The sequence below is a fragment of the Anser cygnoides genome, chromosome 10, assembly GCF_040182565.1.
Source record: "Anser cygnoides isolate HZ-2024a breed goose chromosome 10, Taihu_goose_T2T_genome, whole genome shotgun sequence".
Lineage (NCBI taxonomy): Eukaryota > Metazoa > Chordata > Aves > Anseriformes > Anatidae > Anser > Anser cygnoides.
In genome coordinates, this window is record NC_089882.1 from 15228868 (window position 1) to 15247712 (window position 18845).

General features: G+C 42.9%; 1 protein-coding gene across 1 annotated transcript; it reads right to left on the bottom strand.

The window, feature by feature from the left end:
- Positions 1 to 538: 538 nt before the first annotated feature.
- WDR82 (WD repeat domain 82) lies at positions 539 to 18804 on the bottom strand. The gene is made up of 9 exons (XM_013191927.3): positions 18407 to 18804; positions 12711 to 12808; positions 9476 to 9542; positions 9174 to 9273; positions 7427 to 7543; positions 6918 to 7073; positions 6428 to 6497; positions 4535 to 4677; positions 539 to 4063 (listed from the first exon to the last, which is right to left on the bottom strand). The coding sequence occupies exons 1-9, from the start codon at positions 18565 to 18567 to the stop codon at positions 4034 to 4036; spliced, it is 942 nt and encodes a 313-aa protein (XP_013047381.2). The 5' UTR covers positions 18568 to 18804; the 3' UTR covers positions 539 to 4033.
- Between the last annotated feature and the right edge of the window lie 41 nt (positions 18805 to 18845).

Consider the following 18845-nt stretch of genomic DNA (forward strand, 5'->3'; position numbering starts at 1 on the left):
AAGGCCTGGACCCAGGAAGGAGGAAGCCTTCTAAGGTATCTCCTCATGGTTTAAGCAAGCAGTATAAAAAAAAAAAAAAAACAAAAAAAACTCTCCAGCTTCACTTTCTCCCATCCTCTTGAGTTTAACCGGAAAGTAACACATGGAATTTTATCTAAGTTAACTCAGTGCTGCCATCCCCTGTATGGAGCTTGACTATAATGATCCAAGTCTCCTGTTACACCAACTCAGCAAGCTATTTCCCCACCTTCCTACTGAGAGAGGGCTCTGCTCATATCCAGATCGGTCTCCTGTGAACACTCCTCTACCTAGAGCACTGTACCTCAACAAGACTGCTTCCCTATCCCAATACATTTCTAGGCAAGAAAGTCCTCTTAAGGTTATATAGGCATAGCTTTAGAGCCTCACAGTTTGCACTACACAACTTCTGACTTTCCAAAGTAAATGAGATTTTTAAAATAGATTTCTCCCGCTCCCCTCTATGAAACCAGCAAGTCGTATCACACCAGACAAAGGCAGAATTTACAGCACTCAGCAATCTGTCTACAAAATATTTATTGGTAACAGCCACAATATTGAATTTTCCACATATGTAATATTTCGTGACAAAGAATAATTTGACTTCATGTATTTACACTCATCTGCAGATACCACCTAGCAGTAAAATTTACAATACCAGCTCAAAACCAAAGAGACCAGCTTCTTCTCAACAGGAGACTCTTAAAGTGCAAATATAGTCAGAAGCAGCACTGGGAAAGATACACTGCTGCTTCCAAATTTGTTCACTCAAGTGCTTCCATGTCCTCCAGAGCAGTAGCTGGGACATTAACCAAGGATGTGGGATCCTCAAGAAGTCAGAAAGACTAACAGCCTCCTACAGCCCAAGCAGATGAGCTCAGCCAACATCACTCATTCAGGGGTGGGCTGTTGAGTCTCGGTTCCCCCTCATTTTTATTTCATCCCCAAAAACAGAGGGCTCCTCTTAAAGATCTCAGATTTGGGTGGTGGGGCACAGAATGCTGTTTCCTGCTTGGCTTTACAGAAGTGCAGACACCGCTATATTCAGGAGCGCTGTTTTTAATGAGGTATGTTTCTCATTAGCTGGGTGCCAGGAAGAGCACGGGAGGTACAGTCCTGATACTTTCAGAGAAGCATGTAGAAGCTGGAAGCCAAAACCTTTATTCACCTAGTCTAGAAACACACAATACTGAAGTTTCTTGACAATCCTTGGCACACTTCCCTCTTTTAAAGGCAAACGGAAAACACTCACTGCTACATCGACCAATAAAGATGTCTTTACCACTGTGTAGGTGGCAGCAGGCCTCTGGAAAGCATTGTTTTAACTTTGAACTGAGCATTAGTGCGGTGTTGTGCACAAACCTGTGAATTTATCATCACTCCAGAATGCCGCTGATATTCTTAATGTGTATGTCCTTCTAGATTGGTCCTTTGGTCCTCTTTTTAAAACATTTCATGCTGCAATGCACACAAAGTTTACAACACTGCAAGCAGAAGAGAACTGAACGTTTCTTAAACAAGCACTCAAACCACATCAGCAAAGAACATTTTTAGAATAACAGACTTCCAAATGCTTCCCTGTCAAAAATAACAAGAAAAAACATTTGGGGGGTATCCATTCACTTCTTCAGGCATCAGACTTTAAAACCCTGAAAGACCATTTGCTACTGAAAGTCAAACTGTTAAAATGCACTACAAATCCCAAATAGCTGCATGTTACAAACCACTGCAAAATACGGCTGCTTACAGGAACACTGACAATGGTAAAATAGCACCAAGCAGCCTGAAGTGCAACAACACTGAGCTTAAGAGGTGGCTGTGGAAACTTTGTCAACCGTGAGGACTGAGATACCCTTCTCCCTGGGCATTTATAGGTGCTGGTGGGACAGTACATGCTGGGAAAAGGGATGCTGGTGTGGCAGCATGAATCTCTCATCTGCAACTCTAACAGCCCAATAGCTTGGTGAGATCACAACTACTGTTCCGTTGTTCCCTTCAGTCCTCCACCCTGGGGGAAGGACACGCTCACATCACAGGTGATGCCATTAGAAATGGCTCTAAATATGTGCAAGAGCATTAGGGTAGGCAAGCACAGAGCCTAAGCAGAAACCAACCACAGCATTGATTCAAACATCAGGTTTATCAGGCTGCCTCGTGCACAGCAGTCTTTCTGACAACTGTCACAGGCAGATACTGCAGCTCGGTGTGCACTGCTGCTTTAAAGGAACCAGCAGTGGAGAACGCTCGTTCCAAATCCCCAGCTCTTAGCACAGCACATTTCCACTTGACAAGGGCTAAAAAAAAAAGAAAAAAAAAGGGGGGGGGCAAGGAAAAGCAAAACAGAAGCTGTTCTATAAGCCAATTTACTTGCGGAGAGAGACATGTTCTGAATTATATACAGGGCCCCACAGTCGAGATGAACGTTGGTGTAATATGGAAGACACAGACAACTGACCTAAGGCAAAATGCTCGAGCACTGTTTTCCAGTACGGACTGAAGCTTGAGAGCACAGAGAACATGCCCATTATTGTTTGCCACCTTGCCAGCATTTTGCATTTGGGAGAGGGCATGTACATGTGACAGTGAGGGAAAGAATGGACTTTCCAAGCTGTGACCCAGTATATAAAACCAAGCACACCGAGAAAGGTAAGAATACAATGAATAATGAATGCCACATTGCTGAGCCTGTCATGGCCTACCGTTGGATGCATCTGATCAGCAGTGTTTCAGGAGAAAGAACCTGGAACCAGGCCTGAAGACTGGCTTGCCAACATTTCTGTACCGTTTGCCATCGAGCCCCTCTGGGACAGGAGAGCGCGTCCCTCCCATCTCCCTTGGTGCAGGGCCACAGCAGAGCGAAGCCACCATGACCGTGTTAGATTTCTTTTAAATGCAACTCCATCTAACAAAGGAGGCATCACTCTTTTGGGGCTGAAAACCTGCAAACCCTGTTAACAAGATGCATAATGGACTAACCGCACGCTGTTGGCGTCAAAGGGATACAGGTCTAAGCCCAGTTCGGGCTTAATTTAATGGAGCTTATTTACAAACCAGGAGGGGAAAATTGCATTGGTAGGTAGGTAAGGTAAACAGCCTAGACACCCCACAATACTGGCCCACATCAAGTTCTTTAATATCTAAAAGTAAAAAAATATGGCCCATTCCCACTGCCCTCCCCCCATATTATTTACAAGTAAGATCAGCCAAGATGATACATAAGGAAGATACACAGGCAGACTGTGCTTTCAGTCTCAGTTTGGTTTCTCCATCTTCCTGCTGACAGACTCCTTTATTGCTTGGGACACTGACCAGACCTCATCAGTACTGTGTGCGCCCTTTGGGATGCTGGCACAGCGAACAGCAGGGAGGCTTCTTCAAGCTCTGGCAGTGGAAAAAAACTGCACGGTTTGTTGCACGCTAAAATCGCCAAAAAAGGATGATAGGATGTATGATGTAAATTTACAGTCACCCACTCTCAGCATGTGTTCAACGGCAGGAGACTTCAACATCTGCTATTTGAGTTGAAAATTGTCAGTGTTCACATTTGGCACAGAAGTAACTTTCCATCTGTGGATTGCAGTGAAACAGAGATCCCAGATGTAAAAAACGTGCACTTATGGGAAGTAACTGCACAATCCACCTCGGAACATCAATTGCCTTGTGCACTTACAGAAGAACAAACAATTACAGCTTAAAAACTGCCACAAGCATTTTGTAAATATAGCAGTCTCCATTGCTCTCAGAAATAATACTGTGCCAGTTCCAACTTCAGCTGAAGCCTGCTGGGCATGGACTGGAAGGTAAAAAAGCATTGCATGGTACTTCCGAGCACACTAGGAGGTCAAGTGGAGGAGTCCTTGGAAAGGAATGCAGCCAATAATGTAAGACATACGGAAACATACATAGGAATGGGAGCACAGTCTAGGAGATGTAGGCAATTCCAATACTATTCTTGCAAGAATATGCTGCTGTTAGCAGTATGGAAAGTCATCTGACAGTAGCCGCAGTGTAGGAATTAGTCATCAATAGTTGGCAACCAAAAGGCCTATAAAAGAGGAAAGAAAGAACATCTTTTACAGAGCAGAATACAAATCTCTTACAGAACAAGGCAGGAGGTGCTCACTGCTCCCTTCCACAAGTGCTCAGGCAGAAACTCGTGGAGAGGCACTAACACCCTCCCAGGGCTTTAAATCCTTTCTTATACTGGTTAGGTTTGCATTGCACATTCTCCAGAGCAAGCCAGTCTTTTGCAGAATGAAAATACCAGCTATGTACAGCAACCTAAACACTCACACTTCTGCTGGCACATCCGTTCACTGCCCCATCTTCATGCCCCTGTTTTCTTGCCAGTATCTGGTGTGCTGCCCCATGTACCTACCCACCGGGTAAGGTGCAACCAAGGCATGACAGAGGCCTGGCTGTCACCAAAAGCCCAAGGTAATGCCCACCAGCGGCACAGAACTTTGAGATTCCTTTGCAAAACGGTCAGCACATCATCAAACTAGGAGGAACTTACCATATTTGAACATGCACTAGCAAAAGTCATGAATTTGGGGTTGAACTGCAGACAGGTTATAGGACCTGTGTGTTTCCCATCCAGCACAGCCACTTTCATCCCGCTTTCCCCGTTCCATACATGGATCTTTCCATCCTCTGATCCTACAGAGAGGAATGGAAAAACAAGATGCACAAGATATATTGGAGAGGCCAGAAGAGAAAGTAAAGTTCATAATCTGTCAGCAAACCATAGAACAAGCAGAGCTCCTCTTCATAGCTTAACTTTCCAAATTCTCAAAAGCATCACTACAGCAATTACAAAATATCACTGGAGTTCACACACCTGTATTCAAACATAAGGTTTGTATCTTTGCACCATGGAGACCCAACACAGTGCAACACTTCCTGGCCTGCATAAGAAGCAGTGTGGCCAGCAGGTCTAGGGAAGTGATTGTGCCCCTGTACTCGGCTCTGGTGAGGCCGCACCTCGAGTACTGTGTTCAGTTTTGGGCCCCTCGCTACAGGAAGGACATGGACGTGCTCGAGCGAGTCCAGAGAAGGGCGACCAAGCTGGTGAGGGGTCTGGAGAACAAGTCTTACGAGGAGCGGCTGAGGGAGCTGGGCTTGTTCAGCCTGGAGAAGAGGAGGCTCAGGGGCGACCTTATCGCTCTCTACAGTTACCTTAAAGGAGGCTGTAAAGAGGTGGGGGTTGGTCTGTTCTCCTACGTGCCTAGTGACAGGACGAGGGGGAATGGGCGAAAGTTGCGACAGGGGAGTTTTAGGTTGGATGTTAGGAAGTACTTCTTTACCGAAAGGGTTATTAAACATTGGAATGGGCTGCCCAGGGAGGTGGTGGAGTCACCATCCCTGGAGGTCTTTAAAAGACGTTTAGATGTAGAGCTTAGCAATATGGTTTAGTGGAGTACTTAGTGTTAGGTCGGAGGTTGGACTCGATGATCTTGAGGTCTCTTCCAACCTAGAAATCTGTGATACTGTGATACTGTGAACACTATTCTGGCAAAGACATTAACAGCCACAGTCACTCATTTGAAAACGAGAGCTGATACCAACCAAGTAAGGAGGAAAGACCCTTGTCAACTTGCACTGACATATGAGAGGACAAAATCTGTGTGTAAGAATCACTGTTCATACAAGTTCTCAGTTCAGGCACAGAACTAGATAAATATTTCATTAGGTAGGCACAGAATCAACTCAAAGGCTTTCCATTGAAGCTTTCAGTGCGCTATGCCAAATACCAGAAGTTCAATGGAGACACGGACTCCCAAAATTACAACAATAAGGTAGGTTTTTTCACTTTAAAATGTCATTTTACAAACATCACTATTTTCAGGATGAACTCTGAAGCTTGGTGCTTAACATTTTTGCAGTTTAGCTTTGTTTCACTATTTTAAATAGTATTCCCAATAAAATGCATGGAATTTTCTTATGCTTCTGTATTTACACATGTGGCCTTTCAGGTAGGAAAGATTAAGGAGCACAAGTTACAACTTATCTGTTCAAGTTTTAAATACGGTTAAGAATTTTGGAACTTCTTCCACCGGAATTTTCATTTGCAAGGCCACAGTAGGAAGATAAGTTTATCCAATAAAGTGCCCCCCATAAACAGACGAAACATCAGGTTGAAGAACGTAAGAACAATCTCTTCTTCTCCACAGTGAGGAAGTTCTCAGCCAGAACAAAGTAAAGTTTTGCCAAGACATATACAGGCTCGTGTAAATTTCATTCTCAAAGAGTAAATTACTAATGAAACAGAATATTCCTGCCAACCTAAAGGGGGCTTACAGCTACATTGTGTTATTTAAATACTTTGTTTCCCAACAAAGACACAATTGGAGACCTGAAAAAACAGACAATTTAAGAGCACTTAAATTTCTTCAAAGAAGTGTCTTACCTATCATGATGAACTGGGAGTCTGGTGTGAATGACGCTTCCAGTGTGACAGCCTTACTATTGTTGTATCCCTATGGCACAAAACGGGAGAATATGTGGTAGAGCGATCAGTAAACTCACAACCAAAGGGCAAAACCCCCTCTATGATACTGCAGAGCTCCGCATGCAGGTGGGCTGGAAGGCTACAACTGCTTTCTGTCATAACGTGCCTAAATTTATTTGCCCTCACTGATGAGAAACCAGAAACCTGCACAGAGGTACAGCACCAGCGTTTAAGGGGGAAATAAAGCTTCAAAGAATGACTAACAATCAAAATAAATTAGAAGACCAGCCAGCTGGCAAACATCTGCCTTTCGTACCTGTACAGGAGACTGAGACAGAGCCCAGAAGCTGTCAAAAAAAAATCCTACTTATTTATCATTTGTGTTCATCTCATCCCAAACCAGCACCTAATGCTGAATTCCAAGCAGGTAACACATCAACATGCTCACCCCAAACGTATGCAGGACAGCTCCTTTAAAGGCATCAATCAGTCGAATGAAGCCTCCGTTAGTTGATATAAGGATGAGTTTGCCATCGTTACTGAACTTCAGGCCTGTCCACTCACACGTTCGGTCATACTGCATCTTAAACGTAGCAAACGGCCCCTTCAAAGAAAAAAGGAGAAATATGATGCATTACTGCTAACAAGAATCCGCTTTTAACCTTAGCTCAGAAAGAAACGATATGAAATGAAAAAAGAAAAGAACAATGACAAAGCCTGAACCTGTTGGAACAGGTTAGAGGTAGTGGATATGAACTTTAACATTGGGTTCAAGAGTGGATTTCAGGAACTGGTGACGTCTCTGTCTACTAGACATGCACCAACCAAAAACTCTCTAGGTGCTAAGTAGAGGCACCCCAGATAGTGAGTTGGAACAAACAAAACGAGTCTCTGAGCACTGAGTTTGTTACTTCTTGCAAGCTGAAAAGTGTAGGAAATGAAGTTAGAGTAGCTCACCTTGTCAAAAGAACGGAGATCATAAAGCTTCACCATTTCAGAATTGACTCCAGCAGCAAAAATCAAGCCTTCTGGGTCAAAAGAACACACAGGTTTCCCCTGGAGATGCATTAAACCCTACAAAACAGAGGAACTCAAGTTAGTTTGCTGAACTGATATTTGCATTTCTACCAGCACCCTTGGAGAGCCCACTGTGAGCAGGACAGCAGCCTACAGGCGGAATGACTGAATTTCAATTATGAATATTGAGGTTTTATGAAGTTTCAAAGTCAGCTTCTCAAAAGCAACTTGACTATTTCATATCATCACACAGAGCTTCCAGTTTGCTGCAATGACAAAGATTACCTTGGAACAAATCAAGATCTCATTAGAACTGTCATTCACTCAAAAAGTATATTGGGGGGGGGGGGGATGTTGTGGCTGTATCAGCAATCATATCAGGCAGTTCCACAAAACACTGCAGCTGGAATCGATAGCGATGTGCTACCAATTATGGTTGTGAAGAAGGAGGGAAAAAAAAAAGGTTTTGGAATTTTGGAAGCAAGTTGAAACAGCTCTGGTAAACACCACTGCTGAACTTTCCATGCCAGCTTAATGAACACTCATACTCTGGAAGCTATCAGACCTTACCTATTTTTATGGCTTACTTTTAGTGAGAATTTTTCCTTAATTGACATTAGAAAAGACCTGAGATATATGATTTATGTATATATGTGTATGTATATATATATATACACACATATATATATACACATATATACATATATATATACACACATATATATATATACACATATATACATATATATATACACACAGCCCTGATGAGAAAGACCTGGGGGTGTCCTTCCAATGGAAAGGACCCGTCCAACCCAAATTATTTTATGATTTTCTGTAAACTGACTGGCAGGCCTATGCGTTAGCCAAATGTTTTTATGCCACTGTTGATTAAAGTGAACAATACACTTAAGAAGTTTCTGCATTTCTGGAACACCGTTCCTCAGCAGCTTTTACTACTTCTCTATTTTCTAATTTAGGTCAGTTTCTCCCTGACATCTCTGAAGGCTAGGCAGTAAGCTAGCCAATGCTCAGGACCCTCAAAATCGGGACATCCTTGAGGTTTCACGATCATGTTTCAAGCCACTGTGGCTGCCATCTGATGGGCAAATGGAATATTACAAGTAACGCCTCCTCAACCCATTTCCCAACCTCTGCTGGATGCAGCTTCTAGTTACAAGCCTTGGTTTTGCTATTCTTAAAACTTCAAACATTAGTGTAAATCACAGAGCTGCCACCAAATTTACAACCTAGGCATCTGTTGCAACTTCAAGACTGAGATCCATTCCAAAGCAAACTTACACGTTCACATTAAAGGCACACTCCCACAGACAGGCAAAATTAAAATCTCTAGTTAGAAAGAGGTTATTTTTAGGGCCACTAAAACAATTTTGTGAGAAACGTAACCTTTATTTCCTTTTGCACTTACAGCTACAACACCTGAAATCAGTAACTAGCCCTCTTATGGGTGGTCTCAGTGAGATGAGCATACAGTGCTACGGTATGACCTATAGGGAACTGACAAACAGCTCAGCACCACTGAAACGTGGAGATTTACTGCCAGTCTTATTTTCTTGCCACCTGCTGCCAGCTTGGATTTTTTTTCACCATGTGCAAACATACATCCATTTTGCATCCTTCTAACTGAAAACACAACACACAAAGTATACACATGAATTTGATATCGTACCTGGCAATTTGGAGAGCGGAGATCCCAAAGGCGAATAGTTTTATCAAGGGATCCAGAAATAAAAGTATCATCCACTGGAGACATTGAAAGGGCAACCACTCTGCAACACAGAAGATAACATGCCTCAAAGACAGAGGAAAGGAGTTAATGGAGCAACACAACCCACCAGCTGTGTACAAGCCTGTAATTGCCATGAATGGTTCTACAAAGCAAAAACCAGAGTGAATTGAGCGCCACACAATTCAAGCTCACCACAGGCATTATTTCAATTTCTCCTGTACTGTCCCCAAGCCACATCTTACCTTTTGGTATGCCCCGGGAAATACCGGATGTATTTGTTGTCATGCAGCGAGAGGTATCGGATTGTATCTGAAACCATAAACAAACCATAAGCTTTATTACACCATGAGCCTAACCTTATCTAAAAAGCTGTCACACGGTAAACTTGCTCTCCACAGCAACAGCAGTTCTGCCACAGTGAGTAAGTCTGGTCATTTGATTTCAAGTCAGACCTCAAGCAAACAAGTTTCCAAGGCAGAAGAGGAAGTCAGGCACCAGGAAGGATACTTCCCACAGCCTGAAGTCCTATTACATCTTAAAGACAAACCTTCATGTGATTTTTACATGTCAATTTCAAAGTTGTTCAAATTAAAGCACCAGTAGGTTTTATTCCCTCATTCTCACAAAATCAGGACATTCTAAGTTGCTAACATTTTTATTTTTTGCTTTACAGGATGAATATTGCTGTTTTACCTACATACCTATCCATCAAGTAAGTCTCCAACTGAACAGTAAGCTTAGGAAATATGTGAATTTATCCAGAGAGGAGAAAATATAAACTTCAAAGCCAGGACAAGATCGTTTCAAAAATTAAACGAGAGCAGCACTATTTCTCAATTGATGACTTTATTCTGAATAAAGACTAACATACTAAGAGTAGCCCAGAATTTTGGAAGACATTGTTGAGACTTTTGTCCAAGATTCAAATAAATCCTTGTAAGAGAAAGCAATTTGATGACATATCAGAGCACAGAGGTAATTTTTTTAAACCTTTCTATGCAGATGCATTTGAGCAGTGAAACATGAGGAGTGAAAAGCTAAACATCTGACATCCGAAGGCAGCTTTCAGAAGGAAGGACTAACAGCATCAAAATCATTTCTAACGCTAGTTAAAGGAAACTAGTTTAAGCTACTGCTGGATGGAAAAGATTGGCATGATGCACCTGCTCCATACAGTGCTGAGAGACGCCACACTGCTGTAACAAGAGGCTCCAAGGAAACCGAAGGAAAAGGACATTTTTACTTTTGACTCAGGAGAACAAGAGTCAACAAGATGCAATATGCAAGGAGCATTTTAACACTCGGGCTACGGTGTTTGGGTTTCTTTTTTTTTTTGAAAGGATCATTTTGCAAAATGTGGTCTCTGAAGAAGTTACCATTTTTGCCTGAAACTTCACATCAGAGATCAGAGTTCCAAACCATCCTCCAGCATTTGACAATATGACTGATCAAGCAGGAAAGATAACGCTGGTGACACACTGTTCTAAAAGCCTCTATGTGACCTTGGGTGGCTATCCAAAACACAAATCCCTAAGATCAGTGTCACATTCCGCCATGACAAGAACCAACCTGCTTCAAGCACGCTGTTAAAGCACATCCGTACTTCCTCCCACGAGACCCATCGTTACCTGATTTCCAAAGTACCCATGCAGAATTCTTGGCAAAAGAGGAAGCCCTTGGGAACTGCAATCGCGTGATCCATTTTGTTGCCAGCGCTCTGTCCCAGGCAAGGCAGTGGCCTGTACAGTTATCTCCTGTACCGGGTGGTATCATAGACCCTCAAACTGTACAAACTACTACCTCAGCCTGGAATCAGGCAAGAGGAACTTGATTCGAAGGTCTTGAGGAAATCTTCAGAAATAAATGGATTGGTAGCAATTCCAACGTGCAGAAAATGCTTGGGAGCAAGCGGCAGCAGTCCTACACATTCCTCAGTTTATTTATCGAACTTCCCATAAGTGCAGGAAGGGCTACCACATACTTTGCCTGTATTAGAGGCTACAGAGTGTCTGGAATCCTACAGAACACACTTTTGTTTTTATTACACTTAGATATACTTACACATTCTACCTTTTTATTTCATTCTAATTCAGTATTTATCATAATGTTTTAATTCAGGATCAACACATTTTAAGTTTTGGTTCCTCAAAGACTTAGCAATGCTTATAAACAAAAGCTTCAAATGCAAAATAGCATTAAAAACTGTTGATTCCATTGTTAATCATTAATTAATTGCAAATTAAAATAACAGCCAAGTCAGAATTGCTACATAATGACGTAATACCATAATAAAAAACAGTAAGCAGGCTGTGAAACAGACTGAAAAGGCAAGTGTTTCCAGTCACACGCCTAATCATTAAATCCAATTCTATTGGTAACTTCCTTGTTCCTACAGTTTCAGGCCCAGCTTGCTCTAGTTTAACTCAACTTCCTAACTCTTAACTTTCATCTGCTCCAGATTCATACTCCTTTGGCAACTTAGCACACGTACACACACACACACCCCACCAGTATCTCCACCTCCGCATAGGCAAAAACCGAACTACTATTCCAGAAATTGAGTTTACAAATACAATGTTAGAAACAATTTATGAAGTGCTGTGCTAAGACACTTGGTCACTGAAGAACAGTTAGATACCAACAGTGAGACAGAATTTGAAGAACCAATTGACCCTAGCTGGTTCTAGCCGTGGGAAGAAGCATTGCCTTATAGAAGGATTAACGATCTATTTATACATGTCCTTTTATTTGAAAGTCAAATTAAACTCGATTCTTTACGTTAACAGAGTCTGTCACAAGGCTCTATAAAGCCGCTCGATGTCGCTGATTTAAAGAATGTAGCCACCACGGACAGTGACTGTGGGAAATGTAAGGTGGAAACCAGTGCTTTGTCTATGCCTATTACAAAAAAAGCAGTGAGCTTCGCTTCTGTTCAGTAGCCCCATCTCGGAAGAGCTCTACCACCTCCTCCAGGCTTGTCTGGTGATTTGCAGAGTTACCTGATTTTCCTGCCCTCCGTGCTGCAGAAGGGCAGAAGAACCATTCCCTTTCTTTGCAGCTGACTTGCCAGTGTACCAGGCAGGGCTATAGCACCTAGCCCACCTTTTGGCCTCATTCTCCTTCTTTGGCATTTCACAGGAGGAAGAAAGTAAGGCACACAAGCTGACTGACTACACTGGTAGCAAAGTGAATTTTGAATTTTTATTTTTCTCAGCTTCCCAGAGTCAGGAACTGATTTTTACCTCATTAACCATGCCTAAACACTTTGATGCTGCAGCAACATAACTCATGGCAGTATGCTTGAGGGACTTTCAGTGAGGTGTGCATTAGAGTTGAACATTAAATCCCATCTCAGACAGCATGCTCATCACTTAAAAGTTGCTCTAAGGTTTTTCCAGCTCTTCAGTGCTGTTTATCTAGGCTTGTAATTTGAAGTGTACAGAGATTAAAAATGCTGACCTACAGTGGATCACTTACCATCTATTTTGTTGGAGCTGTACACAACAGTGTTGGCTGCGTGCGTGTATCTGATGAGGTCCACCCCATACTTCTTACTGTACAACGTTCTCTTTGGTCTGTCAGAAGAAAGCAGAAATAATTGTACCCACTGCAACAAAAAGCTCAAACTGAAACCGCTCACACTGACAGTGCCCGTTTTCATTACCATATTACAGGATTGTTTCAAGAAGTCAGATGTTTTTATACAAAGAGAAGCATTTGTATTTCATTGTCAAACAAGTACCTTGGTACTTTCTCCAAGACCATCCCTAGACTTGAGTTCCCCATGACGCTCATGAAATTCACTTACTAGTCTCCTTCAAAAATTCCCCCCCAATGTCTACTATAAAGAGTTGGAACAGCTACCTTAAGAAGCCCTTAATGTCAAGCAGCACTGCTTCATCAGTACATTGCCCTTCAAAATCTCTAGTCCATTTGCTGCATATTTTAGATTCAGAATTTGTCTTTTCATTCTATGCTAGCTCAAAACCTAGAACAGAGTGTCTCATTCATACTAGGACTTCTTGGTATTAACACAAATATATAGCAGTGGTATAAAAAAAGCACTGGTAACAGAGTAGCTCTCAAACTGCTGGAGAATTGTACTCAAATCCTATCTTAATTAGAGCACAAAACTCAAGTGTAACATTACATGACAGAATTAGAGACATTCTAGAGAAAAAAGACATAAATAACTGTGTTTTTAAAGGTCCAGTATGCAAGTGATGTACTGCAGTAAAAAAATTTAAACTGCAAAGTAAACGTAGAAGCAGCAGTTTAGTAAGTGTATCTTTCAGGAGCAGCAGCACTGAAATGTGGTGCGAGGTCTCCACTGTGCTCCTTCCTCTTTCTTTCTCAGCTGAGGCAGCACAGTGGTTCCCGAGCTGGGCAGTGAGCCATCACGGGTACTGATCAGCATTAGAAACAGTAATTCCCGGAAGAGATTGTATTTTGAATCCAGAAATTGGTAACTCTCATTATTACCCAGGCCCATAAAATGTTTTACTAATGCAAACAGAAGATGACAGCAGGGGAATGGAATTGAGCAACAGGAGCAGTTTAAACCAATACTACTGCCAAAGAAGAGTTCACCAGACTACCCCCCCCTAAAATGCTCAACCGTTTCCTTGTTTCCATCAGCCCCAAACTGACACACCCAAACAAGAGGAGGAGTCAGAGACTTGTCCTATCAGAACTAAAACAGATATCAATTCTTAAAGACTGATTCTTAAACAGCAGAAGCCATGGGGCTTTACTTCAAACGTGCTTGCTAGGGACAAGTTTCCATCAACTGAAAGCCAATACAGCACGGGTAAGTAAAAACCCTACACCACCTGTACCACTTGCACCCAATCCCAACAGATTCTTCCTCAGTTTCTTTCAGTATATCATTGTTTAAAAAGTGTCGCAGATGCAAACACGGTACAAATTTAGAACTGTACATACATAATGTACTTTAAAATACGAAATTTGAATTTGGACAGTGAAATTCTGTAATTTTATGCCTGACATACTTCCCTATACTGTTTCTGTAGCTATGTCAGCTGTGCTGTTGACCAATTTTGTTAGTTAAAAAACCATACTAAGACTCAGGTCTATTCCAGCTTTCCCTTATCAATGAAAAGTTTAAAGCTTAGAAGCTCTATTCAGAATAGAAAAGCAGATTATCGGAAGACCTGCTACAAACAAAAGAACTACCAGCAGCAGCACAGCACCCAGGGACACCTGAAGGAGAGCAGTGACAAGAGCTGGCAGGAGGGAAGGCGCAGGCGCGCTCTGGCAGAGAACAGAGAGCACGCGCAGGGCAGCACTGATTCACTGGAGCGCACCTTTTGAGACAAACTTTGGGATTCAGTGTCAGTACCCAGAGCGCCAGGTACGAGGCCTCTGGGCTACACAACGGTCTAACCAGAAGAAAAAAAACCAGGGGAGTGCCATGGAAAGCAAGCACTAAAACCACCTTGGTAACTCTTGTTTTATAGGAGGCTGAGCTCTGCTAGCTCTGACAGCTCCAACTAGTTGAATTTGCAAGTTTCTCCACGCTAGTTAAAATACCGTAGTAAAGAATACCCACACATACACAAGTGTGCTCTGAATGTGAGAAATGCCATTGCTATACGTAGCTGCTTTTGTCTCCCTACTTTTTTTAAACTGAGAGGAAAAATCCTTTAAAAGCCTGAGAATACAAAATGTTAACTCCAAGAGCCAAAGTCAAGCAAGCAAAGAATATACATAAAGACTAACAGATAGACAAAAGCCCCAATTTGCCAAAAAAGAAGGAAAGAACTTCTATGTTTTAGGCAAGGTGAAGTTTTCATGTAAAATGATACAAGCAAAAACACGTCACTCCCCATATAAGACTGCCTGTTCCCAATTTACTTTTTAAAAATAAAACCAAGAAAACTAAATTTTACTTAAAAAAAAATCACTATCAGTGACCATAACCCAAGTTTAAGGTCAATCTATCCAGCCTGCTTAAAGACCAAGCAACGTCCCCAAAGTGAAGTACTTTAGGAGATTACAAATTTGCTATGAAGAATAGACGAAGCAAGCAAGGTTTGTAATATCATCCATACCTTGGTTTTTGTCACTCCTACAGCTACTGCTGGTAAAACCATCACCCAGAAGCAGGCTCCCTGAACACCCAGCGAACACCACAGCCATGTAGGAACACAGCTCCAGCACCTCTCGATTTGTACACAACTGATACTTACCAGAATACAAACTAAACCTTAGCTGAACCACCGTTACATCATTCCGGGTTACAGATTCACAGCCATGAGCCTCCTGGTCGAGTCTCAAGGACCACTCACTGCACATCCCCACACAATTCCATTCCGAAACTTTCCAGCATTCATTCTTAAGCCCTCACGGATGCAGCTAAGCCTCTTGGTTATGCTTTTGAGGCAGCCTATTACAGCCGTATTTCTTGATGCAGAACAGGTTAAAAAAGAACCACCGCTTAGTTGTTTACACGCTTTGAAATACAAGTGGAATCTCACGTCCAGAATTATTAGGTGTTCATGAAGAAGCAGCACACCGTTTTCGAGCTTGTCTATGCTCTGACTAGACATGACAAGAGAATCTGTCTTTCAAGGAGATGATCTTGTCCTGTCAGCTCTTTGCTACACATCGCTGTTCAAACTGTCCCAACACATTCAGAAACTGAAGTTCACTTCTGTGGGCTTGCTTATGCTGACAACACGATTCTCATACTGGTATGGCTTATGCCTGAATGGCAAAACAAAGCAAACCAGCATACCTGTACTACAACTAAACACAGCTGCATTTTTAATTCAACCAACAGAACTCTTCGTAACAAGGTGGGAGGACTTGTCACTTTTACATGGGAAAAAGTTTTAACTCTCGGACCATTTGCTTAAGCAGGGTATGGCATACCAAGACCCAGCACACGGGAAGCTTGAGTTCCATGGCCTTGAAATGCTCGCTTAAGATAAAGAAAAATGAAATCTGCAGGCCTAAAAATGTCAACTGCTCACAGCAATGATCATCCACAGACTCAACTTTTCACTGGGAAAGCGTGCCCTGCATCCCTAGGTACCTCTCAAAATCGCTTACATGTTGAAGTCAATTGACAGTACAGCAATTTTCAAATTAATTTTATAACCACTAGAGAAACACAACCTGAAACCTGAGTTACCTTGATGGAACGCGTCTGCCCTGTCCCCCTGCAGTAGAAAGCCATTATCTTCTACATTTAACTTAATTAAAGCAAACCCTCTCACTGTAAAGCATATTTCATTATTAGATGCAGATGAAAGCACTAAATGCCTCCCAACCCATCAAACTATTCTTTACAAGTTTGAAAGGGAAAAAGCAATCAATAGTATCTACATTAGCATCACTCAAACCTTCTACTGTTGTATATAATTAGGATCTAGAACACAACCCATGGCAGAAACCATCCATACAACATTACCTACTCTTACAAAAATGAAAATGAATTCATTTCAAAAAGAAGTTCACTGTATCAGATTGGGAACAGCAACAAGTTTCAATTGAAGAGCAAGCAAACTAAACGGAAGTATAAAACAACTGTCAAAAGTGGTCTATAAACTTAAGAGAATATGCAGGACGTAATATTTCAAACACATTAAGCCTTGGTCTGCTGGAAAAAAGCAGGAGGGTTAGGAGTACCTGGCTAACTAGAAAACACATTACACTGACACATCTACCACCTGGTACTCCCAGTCACTTCTTTTTCTCCCCCGCCTTATTACCCTGTCCTTTTCACTCTCTCCTACAGTACACACATTTGTTTTCCTTTCACTTTCTGCATGGATATGATGCTGCCTAGTCTGATTTTACCCCCACCCACCCAAAAAATCACCTTTGAATTAAGTCTCTAAGACAAGCAGCACATTAAAATTTAAACAAAATGTACAAGAATTTAAAGAAGCCAAGTGTGTATTTGTACCAGTGAGAAAATGCAATCTCTAGTCTTAGCTTTTCTTTGCATCATCCCCAACGTTTCATTGCTATTGCACGGTACATCAAAAAAACAGCTCAGGATCTAGGTCCTCTTTAGCTTCCAATCCTCAGCTCCAGGATCAGCACCATTCTCTGCTACAGCTTTTACTGAAAACCAGCATCGAAACCATGCCAATTACTTTTTTTTAGAGCTTGAAATTATCCAAACACTGAGTTTTTAATGGAATATGACATCATTTGGATCCATTTGCTTCAACTCTTACAGAATGTAAATGTCTTTTGCTTACTTTCCAAAACATAAACTACCAATTCATACTATTGTTTGTCTCATTTGTATGTTTTTATCTTCTGAACAGCAGCACCATGTCTCAATGGCTGTACAAATTTCTTGAGTTTTATCTATAACTCAGGACAACCATCTCATGAAAGAAAGAAAGAAAACTGGGTAATTCTGTTCAAGGAGAAACAAGCACATCTTAGTTCATCAGCATGAAGTAGTATCAGTAAATAAACATCTTAGTTCATTAAATTGATATTGAATAGTGTTTGGGGATGTATATTTCAAGTGTCCTTTACAGATAAAAATACAACTACCAAAAGACATTCAGAGCACAGAAGACCACCTTTACGCACAACAGTCCCAGGTGCCACTTGGGAACTAGGCTTTACCGAAAATACCATCAAGCTTTTCTAAGTTATAGTGAACACACATTGCACCTTCTTAACCTTTCAGTTTGCTTACCTAACAGTTGAATGAAGTTGATCAAACCAAAGCATCCATATGCTGCTCACAGTAACTGCTACTATTTTAATGAGCGAGACTTAGGGCTGGAGAAGCCTGAGAATTCAGTTTGCATCCTTGTAACGATCTCTAGGCCTGGAAACGCGACTGGATTCAAACCCCCTCAACTTCAGCACTATTTAGTTCTCGCTACAGCGAAATCTCTATCACACCTGGGAAATTACCAGCTCCAGCCTAATTACCAGCACCAACCTAGCGGAGATAACGAGCAGAGACACCCACCAGACTGCAGCGCTCCCACCTCCGCACCCCACTTCACCCCTTTATCCAAAGCCTCCCATGGCATATCGCCGCCCTGCTGCTTCCCAGCCTCAACTAAAAGAGAGGGAGGAAGAAGCGGGGGGCGGCAGCCCAGCAGCCCGCGGACAGCCCCGGAGCCCTGAGGGCCTCGCCCCCGGCGGGGCCGGGCTCCCTCACTCACTTGCCCTCCTGGCAGTCGTAGAGCACGATGGAGTCGTCGTCGCTGCTGGAGATGACGGTCTCGCCGTTGGGGCTGAAGTCGAAGCAGTTGATCTTGTCGGAATTCTCGCGGAAGACCTTGGCCACGCGGAAGCTCCGCAGCACGTTGTCCGTCAGCTTCATCGCGCCGAGGGCGGCGGCGCTAAGGGGAGCCGGGCGGGGCCGGGCCGGGCCGGGCCGGGCCCGGCGGTGCGGCGGGGAGGAACGGCGGGCCGGGCCGGGCCGTGCCCTGCCGGGCCGTGCCGCGCCAGGCCAGGCGGCGCCCCGCGGCTGTGCTGTGCTGTGCTGGGCCGGGCCGGGCCGCTTCAGGCGGCGGCGAGGCGGCTCCCCCTCATTGTGTCCGCCATCTTGCTGCAACGCCTGAGGGAGGGGCGGCGCGCGGGGCACCCTGGGGGAGAACG